Raw genomic sequence first — 12,938 nt, 5'->3', positions numbered from 1 at the left:
TGTTTAGGGTTGTGAGAGAAAGAAGATATGAGGGATGAGAAGTAGGTTTGTTTTGAAGCAGTGAGTGTGGACTTGAAAGTGGTGAGGAACTCTTTATATGCCATGAAGTGCTCAGTGGAATGAGACCTCTTCCATCTGCGCTCAGCAATTCTGGAAGCCCGTCTCAGTTCTTTAGTCTGCCTTGTGTGCCAGGGTTGCCTGTTGATTGTGCGGGTTTTGGTGTGTGTGAGGGGGGCAGCTGATTCGAGAGCTGCAGAGATTGTAGTGTTGTATAAAGTTGCAGCGGCATCTGCATCATGTAGAAATGCAATGTCTGTGAGGGGGAGAAGGGACTGAGAAAAGGCGTGTAAATCAATGTGTTTGATATTTCTGCGAGGGTATGAAAATTTGTGGAGGGGGGTTTGCATACTTGGAGAAGAGAGGGAAGAGAATGTGAGTAGGTTGTGGTCAGACAGGGGGAGAGGTGAGTTAGAGAGGTTAGATAGGGAACAGAGGCGAGTGAAGATGAGGTCCAGCGTGTGGCCATCTTTGTGAGTAGCTGCAGAAGACCATTGGGTGAGGCTGAAGGAGGAAGCGAGTGTTAGAAGTTTGGAGACAGATGGGTGGGACGTATCAATGGGGATATTGAAATCACCCATAATGATGGTGGGGATGTCGGTGGAAAGGAAGTGTAGTAGCCAGGTGGTGAAATGGTCAAAAAAGGCAGTGGCTGGCCCTGGAGGGCGGTAAATGACAGCCAGCTGAAGGTTGGAGGGGGCGTAGATGCGTACGGAGTGCACCTCAAAAGAGGGGAGCGTGACAGAGGGTGGTAGAGGAATTGGTGTAAAGGAGCATTGGTCGGACAGGAGCAAACCAACTCCTCCACCATGCTTGTTACTGGGGCGGGGGGTGTGAGAGAGTTGGAGACCACCATAAGAAAGTGCAGCAGGAGAGGCAGTGTCAGAGGGGGTGAGCCAGGTTTCTGTGATGGCGAGGAAGGAGAGTTTATTAGTGATGAACAGATCATGAATGTAGGATAGTATAGGGGCAATATTATAGTAGTTATATTCTTGTACATAGGGGCAGTATTATAGTAGTTATATTCTTGTACATAGGGGCAGTATTATAGTAGTTATATTCTTGTACATAGGGGCAGTAGTACAGTAGTTATATTCTTGTACATAGGGGCAGTATTATAGTAGTTATATTCTTGTACATAGGAGCAGTATTATAGTAGTTATATTCTTGTACATAGGGGCAGTATTATAGTAGTTATATTCTTGTACGTAGGGGGCAGTATTATAGTAGTTATTTTCTTGTACATAGGAGCAGTATTATAGTAGTTACATTCTTGTACATAGGGGCAGTATTATAGGAGTTATATTCTTGTACATAGGGGGCAGTATTATAGTAGTTATATTCTTGTACATAGGGGGCAGTATTATAGTAGTTATATTCTTGTACATAGGAGCAGTATTATAGTAGTTATATTCTTGTACATAGGGGGCAGTATTATAGTAGTTATATTCTTGTACATAGGAGCAGTATTATAGTAGTTATATTCTTGTACATAGGGGGCAGTATTATAGTAGTTATATTCTTGTACATAGGGGGGCAGTAAAGAAACATGTATATATTATGAGCCCACATTTCCTCCCTTAGGAGAACCACATCACTAATAACACATTATGTTTCCGGTCGCACACTTACTTGATGAGCACCATGTTTTCGATGTTGCGTGTGGACTTGCTGCTATGGATTGGTGCGGTGAGACTTGCGGTAAGTACTGCGGCACCGGGGAGACATTTGGCGGGGGAATAGGATATGGCTGATATATATTGTACGGACTGCGGTTATCGTAGAGGTTGTGCTCCGGCTGGTACCCGCTATTGTCATAATATGGAGGTTGATTCTGTAAGGCACAGAGTATTTTATACTATAAATGTCACTCTATAGTGGTACGGTGCGGAGAGGCCAGGATCGGAGCCATCTCTGATCCCGACTACACAAAAATCTGCGGCCCAGGACCCAGGATCGCTCCGTCCCTACAGGAGTTTTCTCATCGCAACAATTTTTCATAATTAGGGTCCCAAAAGAAATTAACTACCCAGAGCTGCAGTACCCTGCACAACCACACGAGGCATGAGTTCCCCTCCAGTCACAGCGCCACTCATACAGTTGTGGCAGAGTCCGGTACTGCAGTCCCATTCACTGATTTCTTGCAGTTGGGTGCCGGAATTTAACCCTTCAAAACCCCCAAAAAAGGATCTATACCGTATTTTTCACTATGGATCTCGTTTTAGGGCTTGATCCCTGTATCTGGCTTCACGTCTACCTGTTACTTTAAAGCCAGGTTTCGGCTTTGCTGATGCTGTGAATTCCTCGCCCTTCATTCCAACAAATTACTCATTAATCGCAAAATAAACGGAAAGAGAAATAATTAGCCGGACGCGAGAGGGGGATTACGCTATAATGTCCTGTGCTTGGCCCGAGGTGCACATTACACAGACCATTAACAGTTAAGATTTAAAGGAGTATTACGCTCTTAGGAAATAGCTGACAATCCTAGAATGTTCACAAATTTTCGTAATTTTTTGAATTCCAACTGTCATGGATACATGGATACATGGATCATGGAGTGTACCCCCGAAATATTCTGCAGGACATCATCAGTGCAATTGCTCCATTCTCCACAGCGCCCCTCAGAGGAGAAATGAAGCATTACATGGTGCCCATTTAAATCAAAGGACTAGTGGCTTTTCCAAACCAAGAAATATTCTTTGGCCAAGAGATTCTTGACTAAAGGACTTTTGGTAAACTTAGACTTTTGACATTTTTCTTAATTTTTTTAAAAAATTTTTGGTAAAAAATCTTTACAATTTTTTTTTATAATAAAATCGGATCACCTACCGGATGCATTTCTGCAATTATCTGGTTACAAATAATCAACTAGACAGTCCGACAATTTCACTGAGCCCTGAAAAGAAAAAAAATTCATTATTAGAGGTTGTCTCCTGCCATGGAAAAGCCTCCATTTGGTAAGTGGCGTCCTGGAGGACCATGAAATGTGGGTTTTCCACCTTTAAAGGACATTTTTATTTTTACGTAAATACATGTATTTGGGGCTAAAAAACAATTTTTCAATCAGATTTAATTAAACTACTTGCACTGTATTGTCTTTTCTATCTATTGTATTGCTGGCTGCAGAATGAGTTAACTGAGAATCCATCAGTGAGCTCGTATGTGTCGGTCTATTCCCGAGTTCCTATCATTGCAATGTATTCCTATATTTCTGGCTGCAGAATGAGTTAACTGAGAATCCATCAGTGAGCTCGTATGTGTCGGTCTATTCCCGAGTTCCTATCATTGCAATGTATTCCTATATTTCTGGCTGCAGAATGAGTTAACTGAGAATCCATCAGTGAGCTCGTATGTGTCGGTCTATTCCCGAGTTCCTATCATTGCAGTGTATTCCTATATTTCTGGCTGCAGAATGAGTTAACTGAGAATCCACCAGTGAGCTCGTATGTGTCGGTCTATTCCCGAGTTCCTATCATTGCAGTGTATTCCTGTATTTCTGGCTGCAGAATGAGTTAACTGAGAATCCATCAGTGAGCTCGCATGTGTCGGTCTATTCCCGAGTTCCTATCATTGCAGTGTATTCCTATATTTCTGGCTGCAGAATGAGTTAACTGAGAATCCATCAGTGAGCTCGTATGTGTCGGTCTATTCCCGAGTTCCTATCATTGCAATGTATTCCTATATTTCTGGCTGCAGAATGAGTTAACTGAGAATCCATCAGTGAGCTCGTATGTGTTGGTCTATTCCCGAGTTCCTATCATTGCAATGTATTCCTATATTTCTGGCTGCAGAATGAGTTAACTGAGAATCCATCAGTGAGCTCGTATGTGTCGGTCTATTCCCGAGTTCCTATCATTGCAGTGTATTCCTATATTTCTGGCTACAGAATGAGTTAACTGAGAATCCATCAGTGAGCTCGTATGTGTCGGTCTATTCCCGAGTTCCTATCATTGCAGTGTATTCCTATATTTCTGGCTGCAGAATGAGTTAACTGAGATTCCATCAATGAGCTCATATGTGTCGGTCTATTCCCGAGTTCCTATCATTGCAGTGTATTCCTATATTTCTGGCTGCAGAATGAGTTAACTGAGAATCCATCAGTGAGCTCATATGTGTCGGTCTATTCCCGAGTTCCTATCATTGCAGTGTATTCCTATATTTCTGGCTGCAGAATGAGTTAACTGAGAATCCATCAGTGAGCTCATATGTGTCGGTCTATTCCCGAGTTCCTATCATTGCAGTGTATTCCTATATTTCTGGCTGCAGAATGAGTTAACTGAGAATCCATCAGTGAGCTCATATGTGTCGGTCTATTCCCGAGTTCCTATCATTGCAGTGTATTCCTATATTTCTGGCTGCAGAATGAGTTAACTGAGAATCCATCAGTGAGCACGTTCTAATGGTCTGACAAGGAGTTTGTGACTTAACTGGCTTTTTTAAGCTCCTTTCAGAAAATTAAAGACAGACCACATCAACATTGAATATGTAGAGAAACAGTGAGCCTGTAAAAGCCAAAACATTACAGCATTTTTAATTAAACCAAATTGAAAAAAATAATTTTTAGACTCCTGACTTTTTTTCCCCACTCCTTTCAGAAAATAAAAAGGACAGACCACATCAAAATTAAATAATATGTAGAGAAACAAGGAGCCTGTAAAATCCAAAAAAAAATATCCAAATATCAAAAATAATTTTTAGACCCTTTAATATTTGAAATAATATTTAGACCTATTTTTTTTATTTTTTTTGTTTAATAAAAAATAAAATAATAATAATAATAAAATTGTCCCTTACTTGTTTTCCCTTATATATTGCCACTGTAAGGAGAGCTGCATTGAGTCTATAAATATACTAGCTGTAGTACCCGAACGTTGCCCGAGATAGTAACTGTCTCTCGGTCTCTCTTCGAGTTTCTGTCTGTCTCTGTGTGTCTGTCTCTGTATTAGTCTCTCTATCTCTGTGTCTGTCTGTCTCTCTCTGTCTGTTGGTCTGTCTCGTTCCCAGTCTGTCTCGTTCCCCGACTGTCTCGTTCCCCGACTGTCTCGTTCCCCGACTGTCTCGTTCCCCGACTGTCTCGTTCCCCGACTGTCTCGTTCCCCGACTGTCTCGTTCCCCGACTGTCTCGTTCCCCGTCTCTCTGTCTCGTTCCCCGTCTCTCTGTCTCGTTCCCCGTCTCTCTGTCTCGTTCCCCGTCTCTCTGTCTCGTTCCCCGTCTCTCTGTCTCGTTCCCCGTCTCTCTGTCTCTTTGACTGTCTGTCTCGCTCTGTCTCTTTCTCTCTGTCTCGATCCGTCTCTCCACCAACATCTTATTACCACACATAAGGTTCTTATACTAACAATTTATTTTGTTCCTATAGCAGCCAATCACAGCTCCTATTAACCTATAGCTCCCACCTCCATTCAGTTTAATGGAGGCAGGATTTTTGGAGAGTAACTGTAAAGCGCGGGGTTAAATTTTCTTGTCAAAACAGTCTATGATGTTCCCTGAGTCACATGGAGCGTCTGTGCAAAATTCTGTGATTGTAAATGCGAGTGGGGTGTATCAAGAGATCTTGAGATCAAAAATCTGTCTACAAAGCTGACTAATGGAGATAACTACCCTGTAAGTCAATATAACCAAGAACTACCGTATGTGCCATGGCAGCATCAGACGCTGTTCACACCACAGATTCTGACACTCCACACTATGGTTTCTATGCTGGTCCTGACTTAAACAGACTGGCTCAGGCATCGACCAGCTGTGTGCCCATTAATGGTCAGGCAAGCAAGAGTTAATCTCTGCTAACCTGCTGGTTAACTCTAAGATCACATGTTCTTGGAAACCTATCACATTTACTCCCCGCCTTTTTAAGATGGTGGAATCTGTCTTCCGATGCCGACTATAGTTTATTGCTGTGTGGGTCTGTGTGCTGTTGAGTCAAAGTACTGCTGGTGATTGTATCGCTTTGAGCTTGTAGTTGTTGTGGAATTCTCTCATCGTCTTGTTGTTTCCTCCCTGCTCTTATTTTCCTCCTTACCCCTTATTGTCTTTAACTTCTGTGTGAGCGTGCTGTGAAAGACAGAGGAAACCAAAACGTTCTCTCTGTTGGTTTAATCACACTCCTGTCCCCTGGGTTGGGTATAACATTTGGGCAGGGCCAGGTAGGTGGCTCAGACATCTCCACCTTTAGAGGTATCTCTGAGATCAGGAAGGGCCTGACGGTCAGTCTAGGAGCCCCGGTTCCCTCCTATACCAATAGTCACACAGTGACAGACTATCACGAGAGAGAAAGTTCTTCCTTCCGGAGGAGAGCTAATTTACACGCTCACCTTCTTCACCATTTACCATTACCTTGTGTGATACATTTTCTTTGGATGGGACGCGAGCAGCCAGGATTTTAAATCATAGATGACACCTTTAAGTGTTTAGACTTATTGTTTTTAACCCCTTAACGACCGCGGGCCGTAAAATTACGTCCTAAATGACATAATCTTACTGCCCGCGGTCCTCCGGCGGCAGCATGCCGCGATCGGCACACATCTCAGCTGATTTTCACAGCTGAGATGTGTGCCTGCTAGGCACGAGCAGAATCGTTATCTGCTCGTGCCGATTAACCCCTTATATGGCGCTGTCAATACATGACAGCGCCATTATAAGCGCAATCGCGGTAAAGTTTTTACTTACCGCTGAAACCGGAAGTCACGTGACGCGATCACGTGACTCCCGATAGTTGTCATGGTAGTACAGGGTCATGTGATGACTCCTGTACTACACATGAATTGGTTTCACTTTCGCTGTGCCCGGGGCACAGCAAAAGAGAAAGACAGCGTATCTGCTGTTTACAGCCTTCCAGCTGTGATCAGCAGATACTGCAGAGCGATCGGAATGCTGATCGCAATAGCCCCCTAGGGGGACTAGTAAAATAAAAAAAAAAAGTAAAAAAATAAGTTTTAAAAAATTAAAAAAAAACAAAAAAACCTAAAAGTTCAAATCACCCCCCATTCGCCCCATTGAAAATTAAAGGGTTAAAAAAATAAAAAATATACACACATTTGGTATCGCCGCGTTCAGAAACGCCCGATCTATCAAAATATAAAATCAATTAATCTGATCAGTAAACGGCGTAGCGGCAAAAAAATTCCAAACGCCAAAATGACGTTTTTTTGTCGCCACAACTTTTGCGCAAAATGCAATAAGAGGCGATCAAAACGTAGCATCTGCGCAAAAATGGTACCGTTAAAAACGTCATCTCGAGACGCAAAAAATAAGCCGTCATTGAGCCTAAGATCCCGAAAAATGAGAACGCTACGGGTCACGGAATATGGCGTAAAACGTGCGCCACTTTTTTCGGACAAACTTCCGATTTTTTTTTAACCCCTTATATAAAAGTAAACCTATACATGTTTGGTGTCTACGAACTCGCACTGACCTGAGGCATCACACCCACACATCAGTTTTACCATATAGTGAACACAGTGAATAAAATATCTCAAAAACCATAGTGCTATCGCACTTTTTTTGCAATTTTTCAGCATTTGGAATTTTTTTGCCATTTTCTAGTACACAATATGGTAAAACTGATGGTTCCATTTAAAAGTACAGCTCGTTCTGCAAAAAATGAGCCCTCACATGACCATATTGACTGAAAAATAAAAAAGTTACGTCTCTCAGAAAAAGAATGGCGAAAAAAAAAAAACGGAAAGCGAAAAATCGGCCGGTCGTGAAAGGGTTAAGGAAGGGCAAAGGTAACTGTAAATGCCTTTAGGTTATTGATTTATTTGCATACATGATTGTTTATAAAGCTAATTGTCCTCATACAGATCTGCAGGTTTGCACTTTGCTGTTCAAGTCAGTAATCAACTGCTTTTTTGCAAAAATGATCAATAAATAACCAATTACCCAAATGATCTGGAAAATGAGATAGAAAAGAAACAAGGGTGATAATTATAGAAAAATAACACATTATAAATAAGAGATGCTGTATAAACAAAAAAATATAAAAAACATTATAAAGGTTTTTTGTTTTTTTTTTTAAAAAAAAAAAAAAAATCATCTGGGAAATGATCCCAAGATCGGGGCACTACAGCCATGAGAATGGAGCTCAGCAGCCCCATCCTGAAAAGTACGGAGGGACTCATGCTTGGCCTCCTCTTCATTCATTGTCTATGGGACTACTGAGCTCAACCATTAACTATATTCATCAGTCCCGTAGACAATGAATGAGGAAGGGGCCAACCGTAAGCCTCTCCACTTGTCACGGGTGACAGACAGTCATGTGGTTTCGGGCCATAGAACGTCACACTGTGTAGAATGTTCCTTGACTTTCCATTGTTTCTGCTTTCAGTATTTATTGGTACAGGTAGCTTTCCTGCTGGATTCATCTCTTCCCCTTTTGGCCCTAGCAGGAGCTCGCCTTCCACCCAGCTGCTGATCATCAGTATTCTTTTTATAGATATATAACCCTTCCTTCTTTGGACTGGTGTTGGTGATATTTTCAGTTGATTAAAGCCTTGGTTGCAAGCAGGTGGCTTGTACTCTGTGTTATTGTTGAGGAAGACTTTACTGACCTTCTACCTGAGTCATCTAATGATAAGTAGTTCATGCATTTCCCCCCTGTGTGTCCTTCTTGTGTCTTCTATAGTGTTTAGTGGGGTTGACGAAGAGCTCATCTCACCCGTTCCCTATTTAGGGTCCAGCACTAGTGTCGCGGGCGGAGGAGGGGACGCCGCGCTCTCCCACTGCTGCTCGGGTCCGGCTGCCACGGCTGCTGCGGCCTGCTGCTGCTCGGTGGCTCGAGCGATGGGCCGGATCCCGGGGACTCTAGCGGCGCTCCTCGCCCGTGAGTGAAAGGGGGTTTGGGTGTGGGGATTGTTTATTGTCCGTGACGCCACCCACGGTTGTGGTGATTTGTTGGCACCACCGCTGCTCTGTATGAGGATCCCGGGAATGATGGTAGTGAGCAGCTAGTTGTTGTGTTGCCCCTCCGTGGGTAGGGGTTGGTGATCCCAGGGCCCAGTGATGAGGTGGGAGATGCAGGGCTTGGTGGGCGCAGGGACGCGGGGGCAGCGCTGTGCCTTGCGGCACTGTGGTACTCACTCAGCCTGAGACGATGACACGGTTCTCGGTAAAACACACGGCTGGAAAGACGGTTCCCACGGACGGCTGCACTTGCTTTCCCCAGTAGGTGACGGTGACGGTCCCTCTGTCCTGCACCTATGTTGATGATGGTTGCGATGGGTTCCCACCGGTAACCCGCTCCCCGGCTTGGATATGGGCCGGAAGAGCCCTACTTTGCCCGCAGGCGCTGGCCCTGAGAAACTGGTGCCCTGGCGGTGGCGGTGTTCCTCCTTAATGGTTGGACTGTTGCCTTCAATCGGGACTTGGTTGTTTGGAGACAGACGTCCCCTTCACTGACGGATTTGGCAAATTATGGCGACTCCTAGCCTTGCCGGGGCCCGAGAGGCCCCTGCCCTGGTGCTGACTGTCCTTTGTATACTGCTCCAGACCACCGGGCCACCACCCGTCCGCGGTCCTTTCAGCAACCTCCGAGCAGTCACCCCTCCAGACAATCACCGCCGTCTGATGACCTTGCTGTCACTGTCCGGGCACACAGCCGGACTAACTTCAGGCTTTTCTCCTCTCACTTTTACTTCTTTTCTCAAGCTCCACTACCACTTCCTTTTACTTCCACTTCCCTAACTGTTCTCCATGTTTACTCCTTCACTTCCCTAACTGATCTCTTCCTCAGACTCTAGTCTGGCTTCAACTGCCTGGTTTTCCCGCCTCCAGAGCTGTGAACTCCTCGGTGGGCGGAGCCACCCACCTGGCCCACCCCCTGGTGTGGACACCAGCTCCTGGAGAAAGGCAACAAGGATTTTGGTAGCCTAGATGTTCCTAACTGGGGTGTAGGGTGTGGTGGTGCAATGACCTGTGACCCCTGGCTTGCCCAGGGCGTCACATTCCCCCTTAGCAAAATGCAGACCGTCCGCGGGCTGCCCGTCCAACACCAGTTTTATTTTCTGAAAAATATATAAAAGTAAAACGGTAACATAATTACATTGTATTACTTCTTCCCATAACGGGAGGCATTTTACTTAAACGTTGCAAAACGGTTCACGGTTACGGTTTCCGCTCTCTCCCACCCAAGCAACCTGGCCCTGATGCTGCCCCTAAAACCCAGGCAGCACCCCTTGACCCAAGCCCAGCACAAGTTACCCGAGCGGGATCTGTCCTTCCCCTCCAGAGGGTAGCCACCGGTCCCTGTGGTGGCTGGGCCCCAGCCGGCTCTACTGCGGGCCCTCCCTCCAACCTGCCTCTCCGGAGGCGGCAATGCGGAAACGGTAACGGTAAACAACTTATTTACAAGCCACTAACGTTTGTGGTTTCCCTGCAAGTTCACGGGCTTGTCCATGGAAAGTTCTCCATGCAAACTTTTTAAACGGTCCCCACGGGGACAACGGTGCTGGCAACGGCCGGTTTTCCCTCAATCACGGTAGAATCAGGTTACTGTTCGATAATCATCTTTGCTTATCATTTTCAACTTTTTCAAACAAACTTGTCAAACAAACACAACTCAGTGGTGGTCCCAACGGGGACGGTGCAACGGTGCTCCGCTGCCTTTACTCCGAATATTCAGCTTCATCCGAGGGAGGGGGTGCAGAACTCACTCGGCTCTCCAGGCTGCCCCTCAGTTTGGCATCCAGGGCGAACCACCCCCTCTCTCCACAGTGCCGGGTATACTGCACAATGTCACCCGGCATCAGATTACGGCCGGGGTGCTCCTCGGGCAAGTGGGCATTCACATCCCGCCGGGCTATAAACACTTCGGCCTCCAGGCCCGGTTCGTATATAAGCCCATAGCCCCGGCGTACATCAAACCGCCTCACCTGCCCTTCGTACAGCGGGCCCCGGACCCGGAATGTTGCTTGACGGAGGCTTTCTTTTTCTCTAATTGCTCGGGCCACCAGCTCGGCCTTCTTCCTCTCTCTCTCACCGATCTCCAGGCCCAGCGGTACCAGCTCCCTGTCCCAATATAACGCTGCTGCGAGCTCCGGCGCACGGGTCGGGCCCCGCGGGACATTCTGGACGTTGCCCACTGTCAGAGATCTGGGCGGAAAGTCCCGCGGCGTCTTGGCCTTAGGCGCCACCTTGCAGCGACAACCCGGCGCTACCTCAGCCGAGGTGTGGGGGATGGGCACAGGGGCTTTCCGCAGCTGGGCCTCCGGCTCGGAACGGTCTATCAGCTCCGGCTCGGGGATTTTCTCTGGAGACACCTCCGGTGCGGTTTTCGGAGCCTTCCAAGGCAGCACCTCCGGTCGACTACGGGCTCCGGCTGCAGGTCGGCCCGCCTGGGCGGGCATGCTGGGTAGTGCTACCGGTTGCGGTGGTAGCAGGCCTAGTGGCGGGGTCACGGCCTTCAAGATGGGTGGCGAGGGAGGCAGAGGGGGGAGAGGGCTTGGACCGGGTCCCGCAGCCGCGATGACCGACCCTTCAAGGGCATTGGGGCGTGGGTCACTCACCCTCCCTTTCTCCGCTTCCTCCTCGCGTCTCCGCACGGTTGCTATAACGTCCGCCATGTCGGTCTCCCACTCCTCCTGGAGGAGTTGCATGTGGGCCTGCAGACGGTTACTCAGCGGGACGGTCCGGTCCCTCAACCACGTCGCCGTGCCAGGCACGGGGGCTTCCTCGTTGTGAGCAGGGTTTTGCATCTTGATAACGAGGTCTTCCAGGAACCCAATATCGCTGCAGAGTCCTGGCGTCCTTTCACATGCAGCCAGCCGCCATCGCGTCCCCCTTAGCTCTTTCCGGCCCCTCCTCTCTCGGGGCGGGGTTTTGGCCTTCGCGCCTCTGCTACTTGAGAAGACGCTCGAGCGGGAACTTTTCGCGCCAAAGATGGCGGCTTCCGAAATTTTCTTGCCGGACCCCTCCGGCGGTAACAAGGCGCACCTCTACCAGACGGCAGAGCGGTAAGATCCTGTTCGTGACGCCAAGTTGTCGTGGGCGGAGGAGGGGACGCCGCGCTCTCCCACTACTGCTCGGGTCCGGCTGCCGCGGCTGCTGCGGCCTGCTGCTGCTCGGTGGCTCGAGCGATGGGCCGGATCCCGGGGACTCTAGCGGCGCTCCTCGCCCGTGAGTGAAAGGGGGTTTGGGTGTGGGGATTGTTTATTGTCCGTGACGCCACCCACGGTTGTGGTGATTTGTTGGCACCACCGCTGCTCTGTATGAGGATCCCGGGAATGATGGTAGTGAGCAGCTAGTTGTTGTGTTGCCCCTCCGTGGGTAGGGGTTGGTGATCCCAGGGCCCAGTGATGAGGTGGGAGATGCAGGGCTTGGTGGGCGCAGGGATGCGGGGGCAGCGCTGTGTCTTGCGGCACTGTGGTACTCACTCAGCCTGAGACGATGACACAGTTCTCGGTAAAACACACGGCTGGAAAGACGGTTCCCACGGACGGCTGCACTTGCTTTCCCCAGTAGGTGACGGTGACGGTCCCTCTGTCCTGCACCTATGTTGATGATGGTTGCGATGGGTTCCCACCGGTAACCCGCTCCCCGGCTTGGATATGGGCCGGAGGAGCCCTATTTTGCCCGCAGGCGCTGGCCCTGAGAAACTGGTGCCCTGGCGGTGGCGGTGTTCCTCCTTAATGGTTGGACTGTTGCCTTCAATCGGGACTTGGTTGTTTGGAGACAGACGTCCCCTTCACTGACGGATTTGGCAAATTATGGCGACTCCTAGCCTTGCCGGGGTCCGAGAGGCCCCTGCCCTGGTGCTGACTGTCCTTTGTATACTGCTCCAGACCACCGGGCCACCACCCATCCGCGGTCCTTCCAGCAACCTCCGAGCAGTCACCCCTCCAGACAATCACTGCCGTCTGCTGACCTTGCTGTCACTGTCCGGGCA

At 48.0% G+C, this 12,938-nt stretch overlaps 1 protein-coding gene across 2 annotated transcripts in view; it reads right to left on the bottom strand.

Annotated features, from left to right (window-relative positions):
- Window positions 1-12,938, bottom strand: part of TMPRSS2 (transmembrane serine protease 2) — a 95,666-nt gene that overhangs the window by 34,814 nt on the left and 47,914 nt on the right. For both annotated transcript variants that reach the window (XM_075334955.1, XM_075334956.1), the window contains exons 2-3: window positions 2,890-2,956; window positions 1,690-1,891 (exon numbers count right to left, since the gene is read on the bottom strand). In XM_075334955.1, coding sequence (XP_075191070.1) covers window positions 1,690-1,891; window positions 2,890-2,898 — 211 coding nt within the window. In that variant the 5' untranslated portion in view covers window positions 2,899-2,956. The remainder of the gene's footprint in view (window positions 1-1,689; window positions 1,892-2,889; window positions 2,957-12,938) is intronic.

The sequence above is a fragment of the Anomaloglossus baeobatrachus genome, chromosome 2 (assembly GCF_048569485.1).
Source record: "Anomaloglossus baeobatrachus isolate aAnoBae1 chromosome 2, aAnoBae1.hap1, whole genome shotgun sequence".
Classification (NCBI taxonomy): Eukaryota; Metazoa; Chordata; class Amphibia; order Anura; family Aromobatidae; genus Anomaloglossus; species Anomaloglossus baeobatrachus.
Note: the sequence above shows the minus strand (reverse complement) of the source record. Positions and strands in the feature narration are given on the sequence as shown.